Consider the following 25,115-nt stretch of genomic DNA (forward strand, 5'->3'; position numbering starts at 1 on the left):
ACAGTCTGGCAGCAGTATTCTGTATCAGCTCTAGACGATACAAGTCCTTTTTTGGAAGGCCGGTGTAGAGAGCATTGCAGTAGTCCAGTCGGGATGTAATAAAGGCATGGACGAAGGTTGGTAGATCTTATGGGGGGATGAGGTGCTTGATTTTTGCAATGTTCTTCAGGTGAAAATAGGATTTCACCACAGCAGAGATGTGAGTTCTGAAGTTTAAATCCCCATCAATTATAACTCCCAGGCTATGCAGGCTACTACAGTGGGCCGCAGTCCACATTGTATATGTAATAAACATTCAGTTCCAAATGGCTACTTTAACTAGCAGTGAATCTAAATTAAATAGGCTAACATTTTTCTTAAGTGCTTAAAGGGTGCCTGAACTGACCTGTGGCATGACCTGAACTGACCTGACCAAGCTGACTTATTTTACTTTTGATTTTTCATTGAAAAGGTTGTAGACTTCTACAGCAGTTCTTATGTTTACTAATTAGAGGCCATAAAACATTTGTGTGGCTATGCAGACATCCCTGATGGCAGGATAGTGATTAAAAGTTCTGTAGTTCATCTACGGTTGGAGTTTTGAGCTACAGTTTGAGCTTTCAACGAAAAATACTGTAAAGGACTATCTATTAAATTACTACTTCCCTGGTCTGTGATATAACTATTAACTCCCACAGATCTCTCAGGGGCTATAGGGCTTGCCCATTGGAGTTATTGCTAAAAAGAAGTGTCAGCTAAATTACCGTACATAGTTATTTGGGTTAAAAAGACATATGTCTATCGAGTTCAACCAATACGTAAGGTACCACACTAGTTGCACCCTCACATATCCTTGTTGATCCAGAGCGATATGTGTGAGAGTGCAAGCTAGTGTGGTACCTTATTTACTGGTTTAACTTGATGGACGTATGTCTTTTTTCAACCCAAATAACTATGTAACTAATATTATTATAAATTATACTTTTTAATTAAAAGTATTTGGAAAACAAAAACAGTGCAAGGAAAACTGAAGCAAAATTGGTGCCAAAGCAGAGCATATGACAAGAGAATACTTCTTCTGGCCATCTGCTTCACTCTTTTTTCTAATTATTGTTTTCAGCCCTGACTCTACTGTATGTTTTTCTTCTTAATATGTGAACTGGTTCCTGCAAAAAATATAACTGGTTTGGCCATCAGAGGGGTAATCTGGGACGGAGAGCTTGGCAGGAAGGGGGCTAAGGGGTTAAGGACAAGGCTAAACTAGGTATAAGTTTAGGGGTAGCACTGAGATCAGAGGTGTGCAAAGTGATAACATCTTACCCCCATTTCCACTGTTTCCTATTCATTTTAGATTATCCTTCCTCAATTCTGGAAATAGCAGAGGATCTTAAATGAGTGGAAGGAGGTGGAAATGGGGCAAGATGTTCTTCCTGCACACAGCTCTATTTAGGATTAAATCCTGATCAGGATTGAGCAAAATTGCAAAACTCAGTTAAAGGTTATAAGGTGCAAATATCAGTCAGAGTTAGTAAGGGATGAAGACAGAGGAAGGTAAGAGCTAGGTAAACTGATGGTGTGGTTGAATGAATGTTAAGGGAGTTTGGGTATTAGAAAGAAGTTAGGTCAGGTGCAGGAGAAAGTTTTAGAACACTAGCTACTTAAAGCAGGCCCAAACTCTTGCCCAACACACAATGAAAAGTCTTTATTTCACATTTGATTGTTGAAGAAATTCACTGCTCTGTGTTTGTTTAGCCAGATCAAAGTGTCTAATTAGCTCTTAGCATCTGTGAATAGACTGCAAGAGAGCTCTGCCTAGGCTGTCTCCACATACAGTAAACATTGAGGGTTAGTCTTTTCAGTGCTCCCAGCAAAAGTAAAGCCAAGTTACATTTTCAGGGTTTTTTTTAGGATTTCCATAAATTGTATTGAAGTTTTTTTTTTCCCATAGAGGTTATCATGCTGAGTTTATTGCTACTTTAAAGTGCAATGTCCAGTGCCAAAATGACTGCGGATAGTGCTACCAGACATGTGAACCTGTACTCCTTACTCAGCCCTCTTTATTTTTCTCTATCAGAATTGGACAGCCCAAGCGACCTAATGGTGTCTGGATCCACAGACAAGACCATCTCCTTATCCTGGGTGAAAGCTCAAGGTCCCATTGACCATTATCGCATCTCTTTCACGCCGTCCTCTGGCATGGCTTCAGAAATCACAGTCTCCCCTGAGATCTCCCAGTATGACCTCACTGATCTGGACCCAGGCACAGAATACACTATCACTATTATCGCTGAGAGAGGGAGGCAGCAGAGCCGGGAGACGACCGTGGATGCGTTTACAGGTACGTGATATTACTATTATGGTTTATGAGCCTCTGTTCTGCATTATCGTTGCCCCGGCGTGCGGCTCCGGCCCTAAGTCTTAATCCGGCAGAGTAAAATCGATGTTATTATTTTAGCTACTCCTCCATACAACCTGTTTAGTGCATCACAGATTTGTTTTACAGCCACCTCAGTGCAAAACAAATTAGGTCATAAATTTCACTTAAAGATCAGTGCATATTTGTAGCAATAAAATAAGTAAAGCAAATTATTTATAGGCGCCTATTCATTACCCTGACCGGACTTGCATTGCGCTGTATCAATTAATTATGCCTTGTCCAAGAGAAAACAATGGCTTTAGACTTAAATTGTTTCTGGCATTTGCAGACAATATGCAAATAGCATATGTAAATGAGGAAAGTCAGCACTCTCGTTCTCTCTAAGCTCCCGTTGACACAATCTATATATTTGGTTTTCATTGCCGCTTCATGGCCGTTTCATGCCCTTTATTACCATGTGCCTCGACCCTCCTCAAAGCTTCATATGGACCCTCAGTGCATTTAAAGCAAACCAGTGATCTATTATGTGTCAGTGCCAATGCTTTTAGTCAAAGCACAACACATTCATTTTGATGTATTGCAGAGCTTTGCTAAGTACTGAAGCACATTGCTGGGCCATTTGGTTTCATTCATTATTTTTGCTCCATTGCTTAGGCAGTGCTAAGGAAGCCACACCCACTTCTTCCTCCAATGTACTTATAAATATAGTAAATCAACCCACACCATGATCAGTAATGTAATTAGTATTGACTAATGATTTGACACAATAGACAATCTCTGTGTTTCAACCAGGACTAAAGGATATAGGCTCTCCTAGGAAATAATTTTTCAACTTCTTTTTAAAATAACTTTTCAGCATTTGACAAAAGTACTATCAAAATTATGTTTGAGCATTTTCTCGCTTGCTGGTGGTTTAAAAAGCATTTATTTACCTGGTGTGAAAATAGCACCTAGGAGAAAACTTAGGAGAAAAAGCATATGGGCCATAATGTCCAAAGTGAACCAGTTCTCCAATGCCAGTGTCAGACAATGAAACGAGGAAAGGTAGCATCCAGAGCAGCTCTCTCAGTGGTGGGATTTGACAGGTGTCTGTATCAGAAAAAAAGAGAGAGAATAGAGCGCCTCTATGATGCAATACCTTTAATTCAGTTTAAATGAAAAAGAAATGCATGTAAATGATCACAAAATTTTGCAAGAATATCTCACATGCCCAATGTTCTACTCCTCGGATATCAACCGTGGCCAGCAGGGGATATCAACAAGTATACAGGGTAGGTCTGGAGTCCAGACGTTGTAAGTCAGGAAAAGACTTAACAAAGACACTGGTTTCGAAACGCGTCATCATTATCACCCAGCTGACAGACCTTGCCTGGACTTCAGACCTACCATGTACCCCTGTTGGTGTCTTACAGCTAAAGTGGTCTGAGCTTTGAAGAGAGGGTTGGTTTATATAGGAGGGGAGGTCTCAAATGGAATATGGCTGCTTAAATGAAAGGGAGGCCGTCATTGTGCAAATGAAAAAGGAAGCTGCAGGCTGGTAGAGTTGCACATTGTAGAATGGGCTGCACATAGAATGTGAGGGGTGGATGTACTGTGGGGGCTACTCCACAGGGGAAGGCTGCTGCACTTGGAATATGAGGAAAAAGCCAGCATGGCCATAAAACTTCTCACCCACACCCCTTACAGTTCAGAATCTGTCACTAAACTCATCCTTGCTGTTCTATTTGTAAAACATGAGGCCATTCTGTTTTTTTGTCCTTCTTGAAGAAGTGATCCGCTGTGCCTGTGCTAATGATGCACAGCCCTTTCATGCACACCACAATGCTATGCAAGCAAGTTGGTGGCCTGAGAAATTGTGGGTCAAGTACTCATATGACCGCTTAATGTCTTGTGTATTTCTTTTTAAAGAGCATTGCAGGGCTAACTCTAACCACTATTTATAATGCATATACTGGTGTAAAGGGAACAGACCTCTATACAAGGCCAGTGTTTTACTTTTATTGCCCTTGGGCCAGCTTGGCTCCAATTCCATGTGCAGCATTCACCTCCCATTCTATGTGCGACCCTTCTTCCATGTGTAATATCAATATACAGCAGCTCCCAAACTGCTGTTTCCCTTTGCCACTAGCAGCATTCCCTTCCATATGTAGCAACCCTTCTTCCATGTCTAGCAGCTCCCTGTCCTCCAGATAAATATAAACTGAAGACCTGTGTTTGAATATTTAATTTCCTAATCTTATTACAAAGTCTAATGAGATCATTATTCCATGTGACATACATTGCAGTAGGTTTTATTTTTCTATAAAAATCACAAACAACATTGCCCCATATCCGTTTATTAAAACAGGTCAGGGATGATTTGTGTAGACATGTCTATTTGGGATCATTGCTTGCTAGGTTTTCTACAACACAACAAATAAAGTTCCTACCCTATGCTTTGAATTTGTATAAAAGGGGTGAATGCTGGAACTATCTATTTTGCTATACATTAGTTGACCCCCACTGCAATCATTTTTAAATTAAATATTACATAGTGCAAGTGTCACAAAATGTGGAGTTAAAGAGTTACACTTTACTGAACCAGGTGAGGAGAACGTTGGATTTTGGTACAGTATTATGGAGAAATTAAATTATCCCTTGTTTTAAAATAGGGGTGTCCAAAGTCCGTCCTGAGTACCAAATGTGGCCCGCCAGGCTTTTTCCAGTGCCCCCCAAAGTTATTTTTAGATTTTATTTGCATGCAGCCCTCAGACTATTGCTGTGTGCGCATGCATTAATGTTTAGGGCCAACCTGTGTCTCCGCTCTGCTTCCCCCTAGCACTCCTGTAGCTTCCTAGGAATTGGTATAGGACTACAAAGAAATGGCTGCAGGAGTATGTACTCAGTATACACTAGAAAATGTCGGCCATTTGTTGTAGTCCTATAGTGATTATTATAGTTCTATGGAAAATCCCGGTGAAGGGGAGGAGGAACAGATACATGGGCCTGGACTTGATGAGTTAAGGATAGCTACTTATGCCAGCAGCCACCACTATGTCAGCAGTAGCAGTCACTCATTAGCAGATGCCACTATTTTAGCAACAGCCACTCACTAACAGCCACCACTGCTGAAGGGGACATGCTGACTGCACACATGGTATGTGGATTATTTCCCATGGAAATGTTTTATTTGACAATACTATAATAGGCATACTGTACCATTTACAATAATTTTTTATTGAAGAATTTTCAAATTTTACAGTGCAATAATAGCAGGACATGGCATGACAATGTGTACATTTTCAAAATATAAACTTACAGAACATTGAAAAAGCATATTCTTGATGTTTATACAGACGTGTCAAATGTCACAGTGTAAATCACATTTCACATATTCCTGTTTACAATGTGAACAGATTATAAAATATAATCAACAAGAACTTATTTATTTTGATAGAATAGTCAGAGAAAGAAATAAAACTTTATTGTGAGTTGCATGGGTGTTTACCTGTGTATATTATTAGTATAAGGAGATGTATTTGTGTTATGTTAAAGTAGAAATGTACTCATAACTTAATCAGGGCAAAAGAACGCGGAAAAAATGCATATTGAAAGCATGGAATTATGCATATGGATAATTGACTTTTTTCGCGTATTTCATTATATTGTGGTGTTTGAACATAACAGTGGAACGCGTACAAAGACGCGTAAATATCGCATATATCTATGCGTATTTATTTCTGCCTAAAAGCGAACAACAATGTTTACATGCGTACATTTGTGTTATTGATGCGTATATGCGTATTTTTGAATGAGTTCTCCACCGCTGAAAAAAACGCAGATAAACCGCAACTTAGTTCAGTTAACGCTAAATTACCGCAAATGTGCGTTTTTTTAGCGTTTTTTATGCGGTTAGTGTGGAATATGTGGAAAATTTACCAAAACATGTACTCTTATATTTCCTCAAGGAGACAATACTAGAGATACCGTGTTTCATAGTGAGATGAATGAAAAAGCCAAAGAGATTAATTTGAACCTTGAGTCGAGTGACCTTGATACATCTCGTTTGCCATTTGCCATGCCATTAGAGTAGTCGGGCTAGAAAGGCATACTGTACCTAGAGGCAATCAGAAAAAAATTGTGTTTAATTTTGCTAGTTTGGCCCCCTAGCTATTTCAAGATTGGTGATATGGCCCTTGGTCCGAAAAATGTGTGGACACAATTGTATTAAAATTACCCCATTCACTAACTCCTGGCCCTCCAGTCACATGATGCCCTTTTCCCTGACTTTTTTATAGCAGTTAGTCCTACTTCTTTCCTCTGCCTAACTGTAACCACTAACATCTTTATTTCCCACAAAACTCAAACCCAAACTTCACTGCAGCATTGTCCACTTTCCAGCTGTATCTAGACATTTCCATCTACTGAACTGTTTTGCAGCAGTGCACAGCTCTTCATACTGTAGAGGCCTGCGTGAGTCTAATCTTTCAGACCCGCAACAGCAGGCTTGCTACCTGCCGACCCGCTACCCACACGCGACCCGCAACCTGATAAAAATCAAAACTGGTACCCGAACCTGACCCGCATTTTGGGTAACCCACGGGTACCTGATCCGATGCAGGCCTCTACTTCATAGTCATAAATGGAAAATGTATTTCAGAGACTTACGGTAACTGTATTCAGATATAACAAAGGAAAAGAGGCGCCCAATAAATATATATATATATATATATATATATATATATATATATATATATATATATATATAGCGCTTCTTTTCCTTTGCTGTACCCTACCCCCCCCCCCCCCCCCCACTAAACACCTGTTTTGGGTGCGCAAACTTTTTTGCTAAGAGAGCGACCGAGTCCAGGACCGCTGGCAGACCTGAGTGGAGTCAGGTGTAATACACTCCACGTGCCTGAAGTGGTCGGTTTCCCCTAGCGCAACCCACCTTTGTGAGTACCCTTTTTTCAGAAGTACTTTTGATACTCAATACTTGTGACATGCTGCACTATTTGGGCTCCCGTTTGTCTTTTTCTTCCAGTACTGTATATTCAGATATAAAGTAATTGCTTCCAGTCCAAAATGTGTAGTCAGATGCGCAGATGGAAAAAGCTGTTGTTTCCCACAATGCAACGAGATTCACAGACCGCAAACTGCCAGGATCATGGTCATAACATCACACTGTGGGAGGGGTTTCACCACAATATCAGCCATACAGACGTCCCTGATGATTTATTCGAGAAAAGGTAAAAATTTGTCATGGGAAAGGGGGTATCGGCTACTGATTGGACGGAAGTTCAATCCTTAAAGTTCCTCTTTAAGTACCTCTACCCCTAGCATTCTACTTCTTGAAAATCCAAGAGGCATTATGGGGTACTAGGGCATGTGGGAGCCACATCTTTGGAAACTATCAATACAGTTAATCAAAAGGATCATAGGGCCACTTTAATAGCTCATATTTTATTAACTGGAATAGCTCTGGCATTGAAAAAAAAGCTCATTTCCATTGATAATATTTCTGGGAAAAGTTCATTCAGATCCAGGGTTGGCTAATGTATCGTTATTTTATTTCATCTACAGGTTTCCGACCCATCACACAGCTCTATTTTTCGGCTATTACTGCATTCAGTGTGAATGTCTCTTGGACTGACCCATCTCCACCAGCTGACCGCTTCATCCTGAGTTATACTCCCATTGGTGGAGATGAGCCCATAGAACTATCACTTGATGCCTCAATGAGGCAAACACGTCTTGTTGACCTCCAGCCCAGCACAGAGTACTTGGTGACGCTGCTACCCGTCCATGGGACACTAAGAGCGGATCTGGTGGAGGGCACAGTGACTACTGGTGAGGTGGTTTGGAATTGTTTGCCATATCATGTCAAAAAGATCACCAAAGTAATAAACTTGTAATCTGACAGAGTAGCAAGTTTAACAAAATAAAAATCATTTAATCTATATCGTTCTGTATAATTACCATGTTTCCCATAAAGGTGCCCATTAACGGTACAATCTCCAGAACAATTGACCAATTGATCGAATGGATTGGGTATCGTTAATGGTACAACAATGAATGTTTCTTTAAAGGGGACCTGAGATGGGCAATTACCAATAATATATACATACCTGGGGCTTCCTCTATCCCCCTCTGGCATGATCGCTCCCACGTCGACCTCTTCTCCCTCTCCGTTTGCCCGCAATTGGCCCCGGAAAGTCCTCCGGTCCGGGGCCAGCTGCGCATGAGTGGCCCGGCCGCTCACAAACTCCCACCGTGTTCACGTTGCAGGCGCAGAACACTCCTGGAGACAGAAGACAGCACCTGGCCGGACTGTGCATGCGACAACTGGCCCCGACTGACGGATTTTCCAGGGCCAGTTGCGCACGAACAAAGAGGGTGAAGAGGACATCGTGGGAGCGATCAGGCCGGAGGTGACTAGAGGAAGCCCCAGGTATGTATATTTTATTGGTAATTGCTCATCTCAGGTATACTTTAAAGAGAATCTGTACTCTAATATTCTTACACTAAAAAGCATACCATTCTATTCCTTATTTTCTCCTGGGCCCCTCTGTGCTGTTTCTGCCACTCTCTGCTGCAATCCTGGCTTGTAATTAACAGTTTTAGGCAGTGTTTACAAACAAACTAACCAGCTTGTAATAGGCTCACATAAACAGAGTGTGTGAGTCATACAGAGTGTGCAGGGGGCCTGCAGAGGGTGTGTATCGCTTCTATCCAATGACAAGCAGTCCTGCACATTCCATACATTCAAGCCTTAGCCCGACAGACACGACAGAGGAAAGGAGATGAGATTTATTACAGAGACAGTGCAATTAGGAAAGGCTGCAGTAAGCCAGAGCACATTAGAACAGGCATAGGAACTTATAGGATAGAAGAACTAAGGCTGAAAAATGTGAGTCTCTTTAAGGGCTGGTTCACACTGCAAGAGCTTTTTCCAAGCGCGAGATTTTAAAAGCTGTTGCTAATGTAATACTATGAGTTTGTTCTCACTTGAGCAATGTGATTTTATAAAACGAAATCCCCCATAACACTACATTAGCAAGAACTGTTCAATCCACTAGCGCTAAAAAAGCTCTTGCAGTGTAAACCAGGCCTTAGTCTGATTGGATTGCTTAGTGGGCCCAAATTAACTCAATGATTGAATGATCAATTAGTTGGGAAATTTGACCACGTGAGCCTTAAAGGTTACGTCCAGGCAAAATCAAAAACAAAAATCCATTTACCGGGGGCTTCCTCCAGCCCCTGGCAGCCGTCCTGTGCCCTCGCCGCAGCTCTGGCGGCTTCCGGTCTTCTCTGATGCAGAAGCCGACCTTGCGAGTCGGCTTCCGGGTCGGTTTCTCATGTGCTCCACCGCTCCATCGCTGACATCATCAGCGCAGCACTGCACAGGCGCAGTAGTTCTGCACCTGTGCAGTGCAGCGCTGATGACGTCAGCGGTGGAGTGCATGAGAAGCCGACCCGGCATAGTCGGCTTCTACAGCGAAGAAGACGGGAAGCCACCGGAGCTGCGCCGAGGGCACAGGACGGCTGCCAGAGGCTGGAGGAAGCCCCAGATAAGTGGGTTTTTCATTTTGCCTGGACGTATCATTTAAGAATACAGAGCTTCAGCTGAAAGCTTTTATAATACCTTCTGCAATGTTACATGTCTAAGTAGCTGTGTAAACATTTTCCTATTTTTTATTTTAAATATCATAGGCAAAAGCTTTAATTCATTGTGTGTAAATTGTAGCTGTGCTTGAAATGTCTCATTTACAAAGGTATGAATCTCTGCAGTCTGACATGCTAAGAACAGTGTAATATTGAAGCAGTTATATGAAAAGCCTGTCAGCAGGGATGCTCGGATAGTACTTTTTAAAATCCAAATTGATTCGGATCCGGATATCCAGATATCCGGATCCGATTCAGATATCCGAATCCGAACTTTTAGATATCCGCATGAACGCGGATATCCGAACGCATTATCCGCGGATATCCGACCTATTCGGATATCCGGATAGACAAACTGGAAGTGCCCTTTAAAAACGTTTTTAACCTTTAAAAACTCCTTCTCCTCTCCCTCTCTCTCTCTGATTTATTTGTAGGCTGTCAAAAGCAAGCTTACATACATTGGCCAGGAATCGAACCCAGGTCAACTGCTTGAAAGGCAGCTCTCCTCACCGCTATACCACCATTGGCCGGGAATCGAACCCAGGTCAACTAACATTACAGGCTGAAGCCAGCCATTTCACTCATCTCTTCAACTACAAGAAAGGTCCAGGAGTAGTCTCAGCTACCGTAATATCTATGTTATGGCAGGGCCCTTATTACACTTTCTCTACAGGGCTATGGAAACCGTTTTGCCCATGCGATAAAGCGAGGTGCAAAAATGAAATCATGGCTAGCAGAGGATGGTTTGAATCCATCAACCTCTGGGTTATGGGCTCCGCACACTTCTGCTGCGCCGCTCTGCAGTCTGCTTAAATTTGTATACAATCTTCAAGTTTAAGAAGGGTACATTAGTTCTCTTCACAAAACACAAAAGGCAAGGCCATCCCTGGGTGGGCTTGTACCACCAACCTTTCGGTTAACAGCCAAATGCGCTAACCAATTGTGCCACAGACACTGTGCACACAGTTGCTGCTAAATGGCTATCTGGGGTTCTCTTCGGACAACTGTTGAACACAAAAGGCAAGGCCATCCCTGGGTGGGCTTGAACCACCAACCTTTCGGTTAACAGCCAAATGCACTAACCAATTGTGCCACAGACACTCTACACAGTGTATGAGTACTGTCACACACAGGGATCGGAAATTCATCCCTGGGATGACAGTTTGAGGCCAAGTCCTGTACATACATGTCAGTATCCTGCTGGCTAGCAACATGTTCTGTTGCTATGGAGGGGGCGGAGGGGCGGTGGTGCATTGCACAACCAGGGCAGAAGGGGTAAGCAGCAAAACAGTTAACAGGGGCCTGTGCACAAATGAGATGACTCATGCGAGCTACAGCACACATACTAGATCCTTGGCAGAGGCAGCACACACTGGCCACCTCTGCAAATACGAAGCTTAAAACAATGAGTCATTTAGCTGAGATAATTGAACAACCTTAAACACACTTCTTTAGCTTTTAAACACTAAGTAACACTGCAGGATTCTAGGAACGTTCTATTTAAGGGTAGGATGATAGATTGTTAATCTCATCAGTTTATTTTCAGTTCAGGTTTACTTTAAAGAGAAACTCCAACCAAGAATTTAACTTTATCCCAATCAGTAGCTGATACCCCCTTTTACATGAGAAATCTATTGCTTTTCACAAACAGACCATCAGGGGGTGCTGTATGACTGATATTGTGGTGAAACTCCTCCCACAAGAAGCTCTGAGGACCGAGGTACTCTTGGCAGTTTCCTGTCTGTGAACCTTGTTACATTGTGGGAAATAGCTGTTTACAGCTGTCTCCAACTGCCAAAACAGCTAGCAGCAGCTACATAACCTGCCCATAGTAAAAATGTCACCATGTAATAAATGCCAGAATGTAAATCACGGAGAGGAAATATTTTACAATGAGCAAACACTGACTAAATCATTTATACATAATTATTGTAAAAATGAAGCACTTTTTTTATTACATTATTTTCACTGGAGTTCCTCTTTAAGTCCCATTAGGTTGTTTATTAGTTTTAAGCACACTGACCCTTTAATTCCGTACCATTATGAATCATTACATTGAATTTTTTGTTAATGTCCATTGTTGTATCTTTCCTCTCTTTACTGAAGGAGTGGGACCGCCTATGGATGTGTCTGTGATCAATGTAACAGAAGACTCAATGTCCGTAACCTGGAGACCACCTCCCTCCCCGTTCCTCCATTACCGACTGTCTTACCAATCTACTAAAGGTGCGGTGCTGCCTGTGGCACCTTCAGGGTGATCTTTGTGATGTGACAGCAGGAATTATATTAGGACAGTATACATGTACTTACATCAGCAGTGTAGCTTGCAAATTTTTGCTAGTGATTTCTGCATTGAAAATGCTATTTTCAATGGTGAGAAATATTTGTGAAAATACAGTTTATTTTCACACAATGGTCAAAGGAAACTAATTTGCGGGAAAAAACATTTATAGCGAAAATTCACAAAAAATGCTAAATCGTTTATTTTTGCCACGAAAATTCACAAAAAATCACAAACCTATTACAAAATAATTTCCGATGGCATTTTCGCTCAAAAGTCAAATTTAACATTATTTTCGCAAAAATTAATGCGTAAAGAATGAAGGCATTTTTGCTCATCACTGTTTGTCAGGGCTGAAGTCACAGAATTCAGGAGTGCATAAATTACGCCTATAGAACATTAGTGACACTAAACATTTGATGTGTATAATCTGCACTGGATATGCTTAGAAGGAGAGTGTTGCGCAGATATACTGACATACAAGAGGTTAATTGGTGGGTGGGTATGCAGAGAAATGTCTCTTCGCTGCTAATTAGTGTAAATGATAAATGCTATAAGTTATAATAAGCTACTGTAGAAAGAAAATCATCCTGTAAGGTTTGTGGTTTCATCACTACAGGAAGGATGGACAGCGTGGTGATTGCTAATGACCTGACTCAATACACACTCACGAATCTACAGCCTAACACGGAATACAGGATCAGCCTGAGCAGCGTGTGGGGCCGCGAGGAGAGTGAGAGAGTCACCATCACCGCACAGACAGGTCAGTATAGACCGCTAGCTGTTTATCTCACAACTCGTCAGCTACACGCAGCCCAGATTTCTTGCTTTTATGTGCTATTAATACACATACTGTACACAACAGGAAAGGAACAGGCTTTGAAGAAGGACAAAATAACATTTCAAGCAGATCAATAAGACTAAAGTCTCGAAACCCACCCCTGCGATTTTTTTGATAACCGGTGATTTTTTTGAGCGGTGAGCGATCATTTCTGTGATATCGCAAGGTGTATACGAGTGCGTGATTAGGCAAATAACACTTAACGATACGCTGCAAAATGACCGACACAGGCAGGAAGATGGATCGGGAACCTAGTTCGTCGAGAGGCATTGCTTTGAGGTTCCTTGATCCATCGTCAGTTGAGTATTTAGCTTTAGGGCCCTAACCTATTCTTTAGCGTTTAGCGCTAGTGAGTCCAATTACAGTTAGCACCCTTATTCGATTTTATCGCCCAGCAAGTACTTAACACCTTATCCTATTCCCATTTTCATGTTGCCAGGAAGCAATGCTTCCCGTCATATATGAGCGTCAGCTTAGACCTGCTAAGGAGCAGGTCTACATTTAGTAAGGGATGTCTTCCATTAGCCTGGCATCTGGGGGCCTCCTTCACTCCTTGTTCTAAATTCTTGTAGGTCAGCTAGTTGGAAAGTGTTTAGTTTGATAGCCAGACAACTGATATTAAAAGAATCAAACGGCAGTTGTTTTTTTCTCCTAACATGTAAACCTCCACTAACTCTCTGATAGATTCTGATAGTTTTTGTTTTCCTTGGTCAGCAGATACAGTATTTGTATATCATATCATTTTTTTATCATCTCTTCTAGTGAGATGTGCAGCTTGTAATGTGTAATCAATGGTTAATAGGAAGATGAAGTACAGTCGGGGACTACCTGTAATTCCCAAAAGCTGAAAAAAAGACAAATTGATTGTTTGTGTGGGAGTCATTTTTAATTCAGAAGCACATACACAGCTGCAATTATTAAAAATAAACTAACTCTTTAAATATACACCTTACAGATATAAAAATATATAAAGTGAGTACGGTAATTCATGATTTACAGTCAGGTCCATAAATATTGGAACATCAACACAATTCTAACATTTTTGGCTCTATACGCAACCACAATGGATTTGAAATGAAACGAACACTATGGCACATGTGCAATTCGCTTTTTCTTCTAGATGATATTTTCACTAGTCATAAGTTGCCTTTTAAGCCATCAACAAGCAAGAAAATACTCTAAATTTGATTTGCATTTGATTTGCACTTTTTCACCAACTTTTGGGTACTTTTTTCAATTGTAAAATGCTGAAAAGTTAGTTTAAAGAGAAGGTGAAAATTATCTCCTTGGAGATAACGCAGGTGAAAAAGTGAATTGTATTTGGGCCGATATGCTTTAACTGCAGACTATATCCAAATCAGGTGAACGGGGTAGGAATTACAACAGTTTGGATATGTAACGCTCACTTGTTAAGGGACCAAAAGTAATGGGACAGAATAATAATCATAAATCAAACCTTCACTTTTTAAATACTTGATTGCAAATCCTTTGCAGTCAGTTACAGCCTGAAGTATGGAATGCATAGACACCACCAGACGCTGGGTTTCATCTCTGATGATGCTCTGCCAGGCCTTTACTGCAACTGTCTTCAGTTCCTGCTTGTTTTGGGGGGATTTTTAGTTTTGTCTTCAGCAAGTGAAATGCCTGCTCAATCGGATTCAGGTCAGGTGATTGACTTGGCCATTGCATACCATTCCACTTCTTTCCCTTCAAAAACTCTCTGGTTGCTTTTGCAGTATACTTTGGGTCATTGTACATCTGCACTGTGAAGCACCATTCAATGAGTTCTAAAGCATTTGGCTGAATATGAGCAGATAATATTGCCCGAAACACTTCTGAATTCATCATGCTGCTTTTGACAGCAGTCACATCATCAATTACTACAAGAGAATCAGTTCCATTGGCAGCCATACATGCACACGCCATGACACTACCACCACCATGCTTCAGTGATGAGGTGGTATACATCGGATCATGAACAGTTCCTTTGCTTCTCCATACTCTTCTCTTCCCATCACTCTGGTACAAGTTGATCTTGGTTTCATCTGTCCATAGGATGTTGTTCCAGAACTGTGAAGGCTTTTTAGATGTCGTTTGGCAAACTCTAATCTGGCCTTCTTGTTTTTGAGGCTCTTCAATGGTTTATATCTTGTGGTGAACCCTCTGTATTCACTATGGTGAAGTCTTCTCTTGACTGATTACTTTGACAAAAGCATACTGCAAAAGCAACCAAAGAGTTTTTGAAGGGAAAGAAGTGAAATGGTATGCAATGGCCAAGTCAGTCACCTGACCTGAATCCGATTGAGCAGGCATTTCACTTGCTGAAGACAAAACTGAAGGGAAAATGCCCCAAGAGCAAGCAGGTTCTGCACGTTTGCGGTTTGTAGAAGCGTTTCTGCCTCAATGTAAAGTATAGGAAAAACGTAAACCGCTGTGGAAAACGCTACATCAGAGCGGTTTTCAAGGTGTTTTTGTTACAGAAGCTGTTAAGTAACAGCTTTTACTGTAACAGTATTTGTAATCTGCTACACAAAAACGCACCCAAAAACGCTAGGCATGTTTAGAAAACGTCTGCAAACATGCCTAGAATCGCTCCGAAATCAGCTCCAAAAACCGCTAGCGTTTTGAGGATCTGCTAGCGGTTTTGGCATGCACTGGGCCTGAGTGTTCCAGACTTCCACATGTGCACACCTAATTTGGATGTAAACACCCTCAATTTAAAGCTGACAGTCTGCAGGTAAAACACATTGTGCTCGTTTCATATCAAATCCATTGTGATTGTGTATAGAACCAAAGATGTTAGAGTTTTGGCTTTGTTCCAATATTTATGGACACCTGTGTGTGTGCGTGCGTGCGTGCGTGCGTGTGTGTGTGTGTGTGTGTGTGCGTGCGTGCGTGCGTGCGTGCGTGCGTGTGTGGGTGTGTGTGTTTTAAAAGGCTGATAAGTCTGACTGGTTTGGACAAATACATCTCCTCATGGGGGATTCTCAGTGTTGCCTTTGTTCTATACAAAAGCACTCCCCAGAAAGAAAGGCTCTATACAAAGATGCACTCACACTATTTTGGCAGTTGGACTAAGCATATAATGTTCAGTAAGTGCTTTTAAAAATAAAGAAAACCATGAGAATCGCCCATGAGGAGATGGACTAGTCTAAAACCTTTACTATCTGCTGTACTCACTTACACACTATTTTGACAGTTGGACTGAGCATATGATGTTCAGTAAGTGCTTTTAAAAATAAATAAAACCCTGAGAATCTCCCATGTGGAGATGGACTAGTCTGAAACCTTCCTATCTGCTGTAAGTAATAGTGATATAGAAAGAAAGTCATTTTTAGTGTATTTTTCTAAAAGGACTACTAGTCCTTTAACCTCCCTGGCAGTAAGCCCATGCTACGCTTGGGCTAGCCGCCGGGAGCTCTATGCAGAGTATAGTGCGCAGCGGGAGCTTTTACTCACCTCCCGGGGGATCCAGACATCGGTAGCCGTTCTCCTTCCTGTCCTCGGAGGCTCTGAATCACTCTGGTGAGATCGCCATCATTGATCTCACCAAAAAGTTACAGTGCCACACGGAGGACGGAAGTAAAATTGCAGTGCTGGAGCCCAGGGAGGTGAGTGAGAGAAGGGGCTGCTGCTGGCGTTCTGGCAGCATGATTTGTCCTTATTTTAGCATCTGAAACCTTTTAAAAGGACCCTAAAATCTGTAAATAAACTTCCCGCTGGGGGGGGGGGGGTTAAGTTTCTGAAATCTAGCTGAACTGAAAGAAATAATAAAAAGCTTAAAACTTACAGGACATTATAGAAATAGGGAGAGAACTAGATTTGCGCTTTTTTTTCTCTCCTACTTCAATTTACATCCCCAAATTTAAGCCCTTCGGTCCATGTATAGCAGTCCTCCTCTTCCCCCATTGTACAGCCCCCCTTTCCTGTACAATGCTTGTGCACAGCAACTCCCTTTTACTATCTGCTGCCCCGATTTATAACTTTATCATTTCAGCAACAGCTTCCACTTTCATACAGAGAAGCCCCTTTTACGTGTCCAGCCTCCCCTTTGGGTATTAGCACCTCTAAGCTGTGGCCTTACCGATAATCTGACCCTGTTGCAGGTGTCCTAAAAATATTAGTGTCTGGATGAAGTGTTTTCTGAATCAATTAATTGGAAAAAGTATGCAAATCATAGATTTCACCTGGTGATTTTTTTCACATAAGGAGAACAAATGTATTTCCATATTATACATCATTTATCTCAGCCAGCTACACATTCAGTATTTTTCTCTCATTAAGTGCATTGTGCTGAGTTTGAATTTCTTTTATTTTTCCTGCAGTCTTGTCCTTCTAGCAGTGGCCCTGCAGTGACATTATTAGTCGCTCAGAGCTGCGCTCACACATTGCCGGGTCTCACCATGTGTCATTCATCATCGCACTTGTCTTCCTTCCCTCTTGTTACAGCCTTGGATCCTCCGCTTGGCCTGCGGGCCGGTAACATCACTGAATCGGGAGCAGTTCTGCAATGGGAGCCACCAAGGGCGGATGTAGAGAGTTATATAATCACTCTGACTCACCACACAGGTCAGTACACATCACCCATAAACCGCTCATTTACACACATTGTTCTAGAGAAAACCAGAGGTTAGCGCTGGGAAGAACAGAGGCAGTACATTTACATGCCGCTATAATCTGCCATGCTTATATCAGCTTTAATGAGGATACGCATTTTATTCCTTTTATTTTTAATTATAATAGTTTTAAAAATGAACATGATGTGTTTTTTTATTTTAATAAAATAACGAATGTATTTTTTTACATGCCAGTAAAGAAAATGATTTTGATGAATTTAAGCATAACATATAGAAGATGCACTGCTAGTTTAACCACTTAGCAGCCAATTTATTTAGCGGCTTGCAAGTGCTCCTGGCCGATTTATTTTAGCACTTTTTTATTTCTTATTTGTTACATTTCCCTGCTTCTAATTAGTACTGCTGCAATGTGTATTTATGGCCACTTGTCACTAGGAGGCAGTGTGAGACAATAACATAGGACTTCTGCTTTCAGTTTCTATATTTTCTGCTAGTAGAGAGAGATCCAAGCATGCCAAGAATTTACAGCACAGCGAGTTCTGTCAACTGAGGACAAAAGCAGTGCACTTATCTCAAGCAAGATATCTCTATTGAAGTTGCTAATGGGTTAAAGGACGCCTGAAGTGAGAGGGATGTGAAGGCTGCCATATTTCTTTCCTTTTAAACAATAACAGTTGCCTGGCATTGTACTTATCTTTCAGGCATCAATAGTGTCTGAATCACAAACCTCAAACAGACATCTGGCAAATCCAGTGAAACGTCATCCAAAAACATTGGATCTGCATGCTTGCTAAGGGATTTTGCCTAAAAGTATTAGAGGCAGAGGATCAGCAGGACAACCAGACAAAGTAAATAAACATGGCAGCCTCTATATCTCTCTCACTTCAGGTGTGTTTTAAGTAACTCTGTAGAACTGCTTACCTGGCATGAGAAGAAGGAGTCACTGTAAAGATGACCACCATATGTAGGGTAGGTTTTCATTGATCAGGGAGACGGGAGAATCCTTTTCCACTGGCTGTGTTGCGATCTGAAAATCGCTTAGTGTTAGGCACTAGGAGGTGGGTTAGTGTTAGACATTAGGAGGTGGGTTAGTGTTAGACATTAGGAGGTGGGTTAGTGTTAGACATTAGGAGGTGGGTTAGTGTTAGACATTAGGAGGTGGGTTAGTGTCAGGCATTAGAAAGCGGTAGTTAGTGTTGGGCATTAGGAGGCGGGTTAGTGTCAGGCACTAGGAGGGGTGGTTAGTGTTAGACATTAGGAGGTGGGTTAGTGTTAGGCATTAGAAAGAGGCGGGGTCAGTGTTAGGTATTAGGAGGTGGGTTAGTGTTAGGCATTAGACAGGGGGGGTCAGTGTTAGGTATTAGGAGGGGGGTTAGTGTTAGGTATTAGGAGGGGGGTTAGTGTTAGGTATTAGGAGGGGGGTTAGTGTTAGGTATTAGGAGGGGGGTTAGTGTTAGGCATTAAGAGGTGGGTTAGTGTCAGGCATTAGGAGGGGTGGTTAGTGTTAGACATTAGGAGGCGGGTTAGTGTTAGGCATTAGAAAGGGGGGGGTCAGGGTCAGTGTTAGGTATTAGGAGGCGGGTTAGTGTTAGGTATTAGGAGGCGGGTTAGTGTTAGGCATTAGAAAGGGGGGGTCAGGGTCAGTGTTAGGTATTAGGAGGCGGGTTAGTGTTAGGTATTAGGAGGCGGGTTAGTGTTAGGCATTAGAAAGTGGGGGGTCAGTGTTAGGTATTAGGAGGGGGGTTAGGTATTAGGAGGAGGGTTAGTGTTAGGCATTAGGAGGGGGGTCGGTGTTAGGCATCAGGTAGACGGTTAGCATTAGGCATTTAAAGGGAGAATTAGTGAGAGAATAGGGGATTGGGTAATTACATTACCAATATTTTGTGGGATGAAACCGGCGCTCACCATGTGGCGCAATTATGCGTACTCCATTGCAATAGCAGATACAGAGGTTGCAAGTTGCAAACTCACCTTGGCCCCTAGATCAAATAAGCTACCCAAAGCCACCTTTAGGAGGGACTCTCCCTTCAATCACAGCTGAACTATTAAAGCACGATAACGCTTCAAGCCTTCCAACACTGGAGGCTGCTTAACCATCCTTGGAATAACTCAACGTCCTTCTGAAAAGAAAAACGGTTTCCAGTACAGGATAATGTACTAAGGTTCAAAAACATTTCCTGTTTCATTCCTTGAATCAGTCATCTTTTTCTATTAGTTAGACTGGAGTTCTTCCTTAACCTTATCACTTCTGAATATGTACTGCCTCTCTTTTTTTCAGTTTCCGGAGAGACGATTCTCATTGATGGGGACAGCCAGGAATTTACTCTGCAGAACCTTCTCCCTCACACCCATTACTCGGTCTCCCTGGCAGCCAGCATGGGGCCCCAAGCCAGCCGCAGCTCCGGTGTCAGCTTCACCACATGTAGGTACAAATCACGGCGAGTCAGGGTACTCCTATTACACCATATTGAATGAAACTAAAGACTACTGTTCATATTTCATTGTGATCATTGATGCACGCTACCCATCAATCTCTTTCAGCATTGCAGTCTGTCATGTGACTATGTTTGTCTGCTGTAATGGATTGATTGTCCATCCCCACATTTGTAATGCAATTATTCATTCTTTCCATGTTTATGCTTAGTGTCTTGCATTTGAAATAAGAGTACAGTTTAGTGAAAAGGCATTCCTTATATCATGTAGTAGCCTTATATTTATAACCTGTTGTCAGTAAACTCTCCTTATGAAAACCCAAGTAAAAAATAAATACTTACCTAAGGAGAGGGAAGCCTCTGGATCCTCCAGAGGTTCCCCATGCTGTCCTCCGCCACTGCCCGGGACCCTCCTTAACATTGAGCCGCACTCCTCTTCTTGCATGAGTGCGACCTTGCTAATGCTTGAAGAGGATCCGATCAGATTATTGACAAGCCCTTGTCAGTAATCTTTGGAGGGCCCACGAGCGGCAACGGGGCACTGGAGTATGCTGTGGAAACAGGAGCGGCCCTACCATGAAGCAGACCGAGATGGCGCGAGATTCAGGACAGCAGACTGTAGGGGGCAGCATCAGCTGATCTTTATCAGTCTCCCCCTCTGCTCTCTGCAACAGGGAACCTGTCTATGTGTCCATCTGCCCCTCCTGCGCTGCCTCTGGTACACTTTAATAGGAGAAGAACATCTTTTCTTCTGCTGTACTGGATGTCCCTCACTTGAGAGTAGTCTAGTAATAGCTGAACTTGCTGATTCTCATGTGATTATTCCCCGCCCCCTTCCTTGACTCATGCTGACTAGACGGACTCCGTATCCCTAAAGTAATATGTCTCCGTCTTGTAAAACCTAACTGGGTCTTTGTATGTGAGAACCAATCTGGTGTAGTAGATTTGTCTTTCTTTTTGTCAATATTTTATAATCCATGTTAAGTAATGCAATTGGCCTGTATGAATGAAGTAGCTCTATAGGTTTTTGTGGGTTTAAAATGAAAGTTGTCAGTGCGTCAGTAAAGAAGGGGGCATGGGGGCCATCAATAAGTATTGCATCATATTAATCTTGTAGTGTAGAAGATAGGGTCATGGAAGTATTTATAAAACTCGCCTGGATAACCGTCTGGTGCTGGAGATTTATGATTGGCCATGGTTTTTAATAGCCGTGATTATTTCTTGGACCGTGATTGGGCAATTTAATAGTTCCCTTTGTTGGTTAGGGACCACTAAACTAAAAAAAAATAAAAAAAACAGATGTATGCATAAATATAAAGGTGCAGGAGAGCTGTCATCTGCTCAGTAACACGGAGCTGCCACCCCGTCTCTGTACTAGTGCCCAGGGGCAAGATGCCTGCGCAGTGTGGCCAAGCTCAAGGGGGAATGGCGAGGGATATCGTAACGAAACCCCCGACGTTGTCCCCCCTATTGGGCATTGGGCCCCGCCCAGTGCACTATATGTTACTTGTCCGTGTCTGCCACTTGTCCGCTGCTGGCTCTGGGCGAAGTCTTTGGTCCACACACACCCCATGTGGTTGCCGGAGTAATGAGGGTGCGTGCGTGACATCACACACCCGCCCACATGTACGGCGGCAACCACATGAGGAGTGTGTATGGGACGAAGGACCGAGCCAGCGGGGCACAAGCAATGGAGACGGACAGGTAATGTATAATCCTGGGGTGGCCAGCGGCAGATGTGGCGTTACAAGGCCGATTCTGGATCGACTTCAGCATGAAATTGATTGGGAATCCGCCTGCGGTGTATGGGCAGCGGACAGATCTCTCTCTTATCAGATTCGATTAGAGAGAGATTTGTCTCTTGATCGAATCTGCCCAACATCACTATTCACTAGATGCACCTTTAGTGACATAAGACTGTAAAGTGCTACAGAAGAGCTCAGTGTTGTGTAAAAACCAGTCATAATGATATCTTCTACTGCAAAACTAGAGAGAGGCATAGATGGGATGCAGGCAGCTTGCTCAGCTTTGTCTCTTGTCATTATTTTATGATTAGGGATCCAGCCAGAATGTTGTGTTGTTTTCTTAATATTTTTTGTATGGTAAGGGAAAGCACAAGAAGAGCTACCTGAGAAGCAGTGCTGCTGCCTAGTAATACCAGCAATGTTTACTTCCTGTGTGTAGTTCTGCTTTAAAATAAAACTATTATTATGGCTTGGAATTGAGTTACCTCCGAAGATATGTGATAGTTTGCTTTTTAAAGTGGCAAACAAACTCTACTAGATTTTCTAAGGAAGGTTAAATAGAAGCAGCCGCAGAACATAATAAGGCAGTAACAGTAACAGAATGTATGTTTATTAGCATCTGACAAACTAACACCTTTATCCCGCTTGCGCCATACTTCACATTCTCTGCCTGCACTTCTTTCATTAGAAGTGTTCTGTGTTCTATAGGCTCCAGTATATCAGGACTTGCTCAGTAATTTGCTACTGCACTGCCGGGTCTAGTGGAGGCTTATTGTCTTATTTAGACTGATATGTTCCCAGATCCATCGTGATGCCCTGTGCATGAATGACCTGTTACATTATGAATAGGAATTCAGACTCCATTTCCCGGGGACTGGTAGCCAGCGATGCTCTTTAGGGTGCAGTGATCAGATCTGTGATAGATCCTCAGCTAGGTAAATTGAATTTATTCTGCACCAAAAATATGCAAATTGCACCTGCAGGATATTTGCGTTATGATAAAGGGAAAAAGAAACCCATCTTGATTTATTCCTCATATTGATACTTTTTGGAATTGGAGGCAGATTTCTAATGAATTTACATGCGACGCAGTAGATCATCCGAATACTGAAGGCTGACAGTTGCAGAACTGCCTGAACTGATATAAAAGAGAATCTATGAAAGTGGATAAGAACATACCAGTCATTCTAACTCATTCTGGGTATTACTGTTCTACTTTTTAAATGACTCTGAAGTGAGAGGGACATGGCAGAGAATCAGCAGGATAGCCAAGCCACTGGCATTGTTTAATAGGAAATAAATATGGCCGCCTCCATATCCCTCTCAGTTCAGTTGTCCTGTAAGGATAACTCATTTTCTAAAGGGTATTTTCAGTTTCAAAGAATATTTGCACATTTGCCCCATCCCCTGTATAAGGTAAATATTGCATATATACTGATATAACTAAAGTCTAAATACCTATTATTATTATTGACCCCAAAACAGTTATGATATGACACATGACCAGCTTTTGAAATGTGTGTCAGGTGCTTGTTGTTGTCCCTCCAACATCCTATCCCATCACCCCTAATATCTTCCCAACATCACCTAGAACAAAAATACTGCAACTTAAAGAGGAACACCAGTGAAAATAATGTAATAAAAAAAGTAATTACAATAATTATGTATAAATGATTTAGTCAGTGGTTGCCCATTGTAAAATCTTTTAAATTCCTGATTTACATGGTGACATTTTTACTGTTGGCAGGTGATGTAGCTGCTGCATGCTTTTTTGGCAGTTGGAAACAGCTGTAAACAGCTATTTCCCACAATTCAACAAGGTTCACAGACAGGAAACTGCCAGGAGTACCACAGTCCTCAGAGTTTCTTGTGGGAGGGGTTTCACCACAATATCAGTCATACAGCGCCCCCTAATGGTCTGTTTGTGAAAAGGAATAGATTTCTTATGTAAAAGGGGGTATCAGCTACTGATAGAGATAAAGTTCAATTTTTGGTCGGAGTTCCTCTTTAACACTTAACTTACACAAACCCTCTAGTTGCTTGAACCCCAAAATGTCATCCTACTACAACCAATACTTGACCCCTCTCCTCTACAGGTTAGATACTGCTTTTTAATATCCCCATCTTGCTAAATTCTAAACAAGCCCACAGGGTGTCCCCAATTCAGTGAGATATCCTAACAATCCCTTTTCCTGCCTTCCACCTTCTCTCTCACCATCTCATCTGCTCTATGCCCAAGGAGAACATATGTTATAGTGTTACTGTATGGCTAAAGCCTGGTGTACATCTCAGTGCAGGAGTTACAGTGACACAGAATGGAATAATTAGTACTGTAGTGCTGTAGTGCTCGAGTCTGAAGAGTTGCTTGTTTTTGGTTATTTTAAAAAATTCTTAACCGTAGGCACTTTACATAACCTCTTAAGCAATACATTATGTGGTCTCTGTTTGGCAGACAGCGGTTTTTGATGCTGCTTTTCAACACAGGCTGACAGCATTCCGCCTACTCAATCTGTTGTTCTTACCATACGTGTACAGTGATAGTATACGCTCTGTCACACTGTGCATTGTGGGTGACTTTTACTACCTGCATTACATGGATTATTTTCTTCAATGGGGCTATCACCTTTGTACTGTGGCATAAACATTTTTATAATGGGAACCTATTTATAAATTAAGCATTTATAAGTGTCAAAGAGGATAAAATGCTGAGGAAAAAAATGTGTCCGCATGATATGAAAGCACAATATAAATGTATAATGATTAAGTCGCTTTGAGCCTGATTTGCTGAGATTCTCAGAAGCTGAAGAACCTTAGATTTATTAAAGCTGACCTCCAGTTTTCAATTTAACTAGCTCCTCCCACTTCCCCTACACATCACACCACACCACACCTCCTCAACCCCCAGTTAGTTGCCTAAGTGGAAACAGGGGCATAACTAGAGGGGAGCAGCAACTGCAATTGCAGGGGGGCCCAGAGCTGTGGAGGGGGGGCCAACTAGTAACCTTCTCTCCCTCTGATACAGGGGACTATACTTCAGATCAGGTGTTTTTGTGGCTACACTTGTTATGGGTGTGAAGATCATGATGGTCACACTTGTTTTATGACCCTTGTGAGATGGGCCCCAAGGCCGTGAAACATGGCAAGGGAAGGGGTGTAAACATTGAGGGGCCCCACCAAAGTTTTGCACGGGGCCCCATGAATTGTAATTACGCCACTGGGTGGAAACCTGAACTTTGAGG

General features: G+C 42.1%; 1 protein-coding gene across 2 annotated transcripts in view; it reads left to right on the forward strand.

Annotated features, from left to right (window-relative positions):
- LOC137520979 (tenascin-R-like) overlaps positions 1-25,115 on the forward strand; it is a 1,317,931-nt gene that overhangs the window by 839,692 nt on the left and 453,124 nt on the right. For both annotated transcript variants that reach the window (XM_068239627.1, XM_068239626.1), the window contains exons 11-16: positions 2,054-2,317; positions 7,919-8,185; positions 12,107-12,226; positions 12,901-13,044; positions 17,572-17,691; positions 19,978-20,121. In XM_068239627.1, coding sequence (XP_068095728.1) covers positions 2,054-2,317; positions 7,919-8,185; positions 12,107-12,226; positions 12,901-13,044; positions 17,572-17,691; positions 19,978-20,121 — 1,059 coding nt within the window. The remainder of the gene's footprint in view (positions 1-2,053; positions 2,318-7,918; positions 8,186-12,106; positions 12,227-12,900; positions 13,045-17,571; positions 17,692-19,977; positions 20,122-25,115) is intronic.

This window comes from Hyperolius riggenbachi, chromosome 6 (assembly GCF_040937935.1).
Source record: "Hyperolius riggenbachi isolate aHypRig1 chromosome 6, aHypRig1.pri, whole genome shotgun sequence".
Classification (NCBI taxonomy): domain Eukaryota; kingdom Metazoa; phylum Chordata; class Amphibia; order Anura; family Hyperoliidae; genus Hyperolius; species Hyperolius riggenbachi.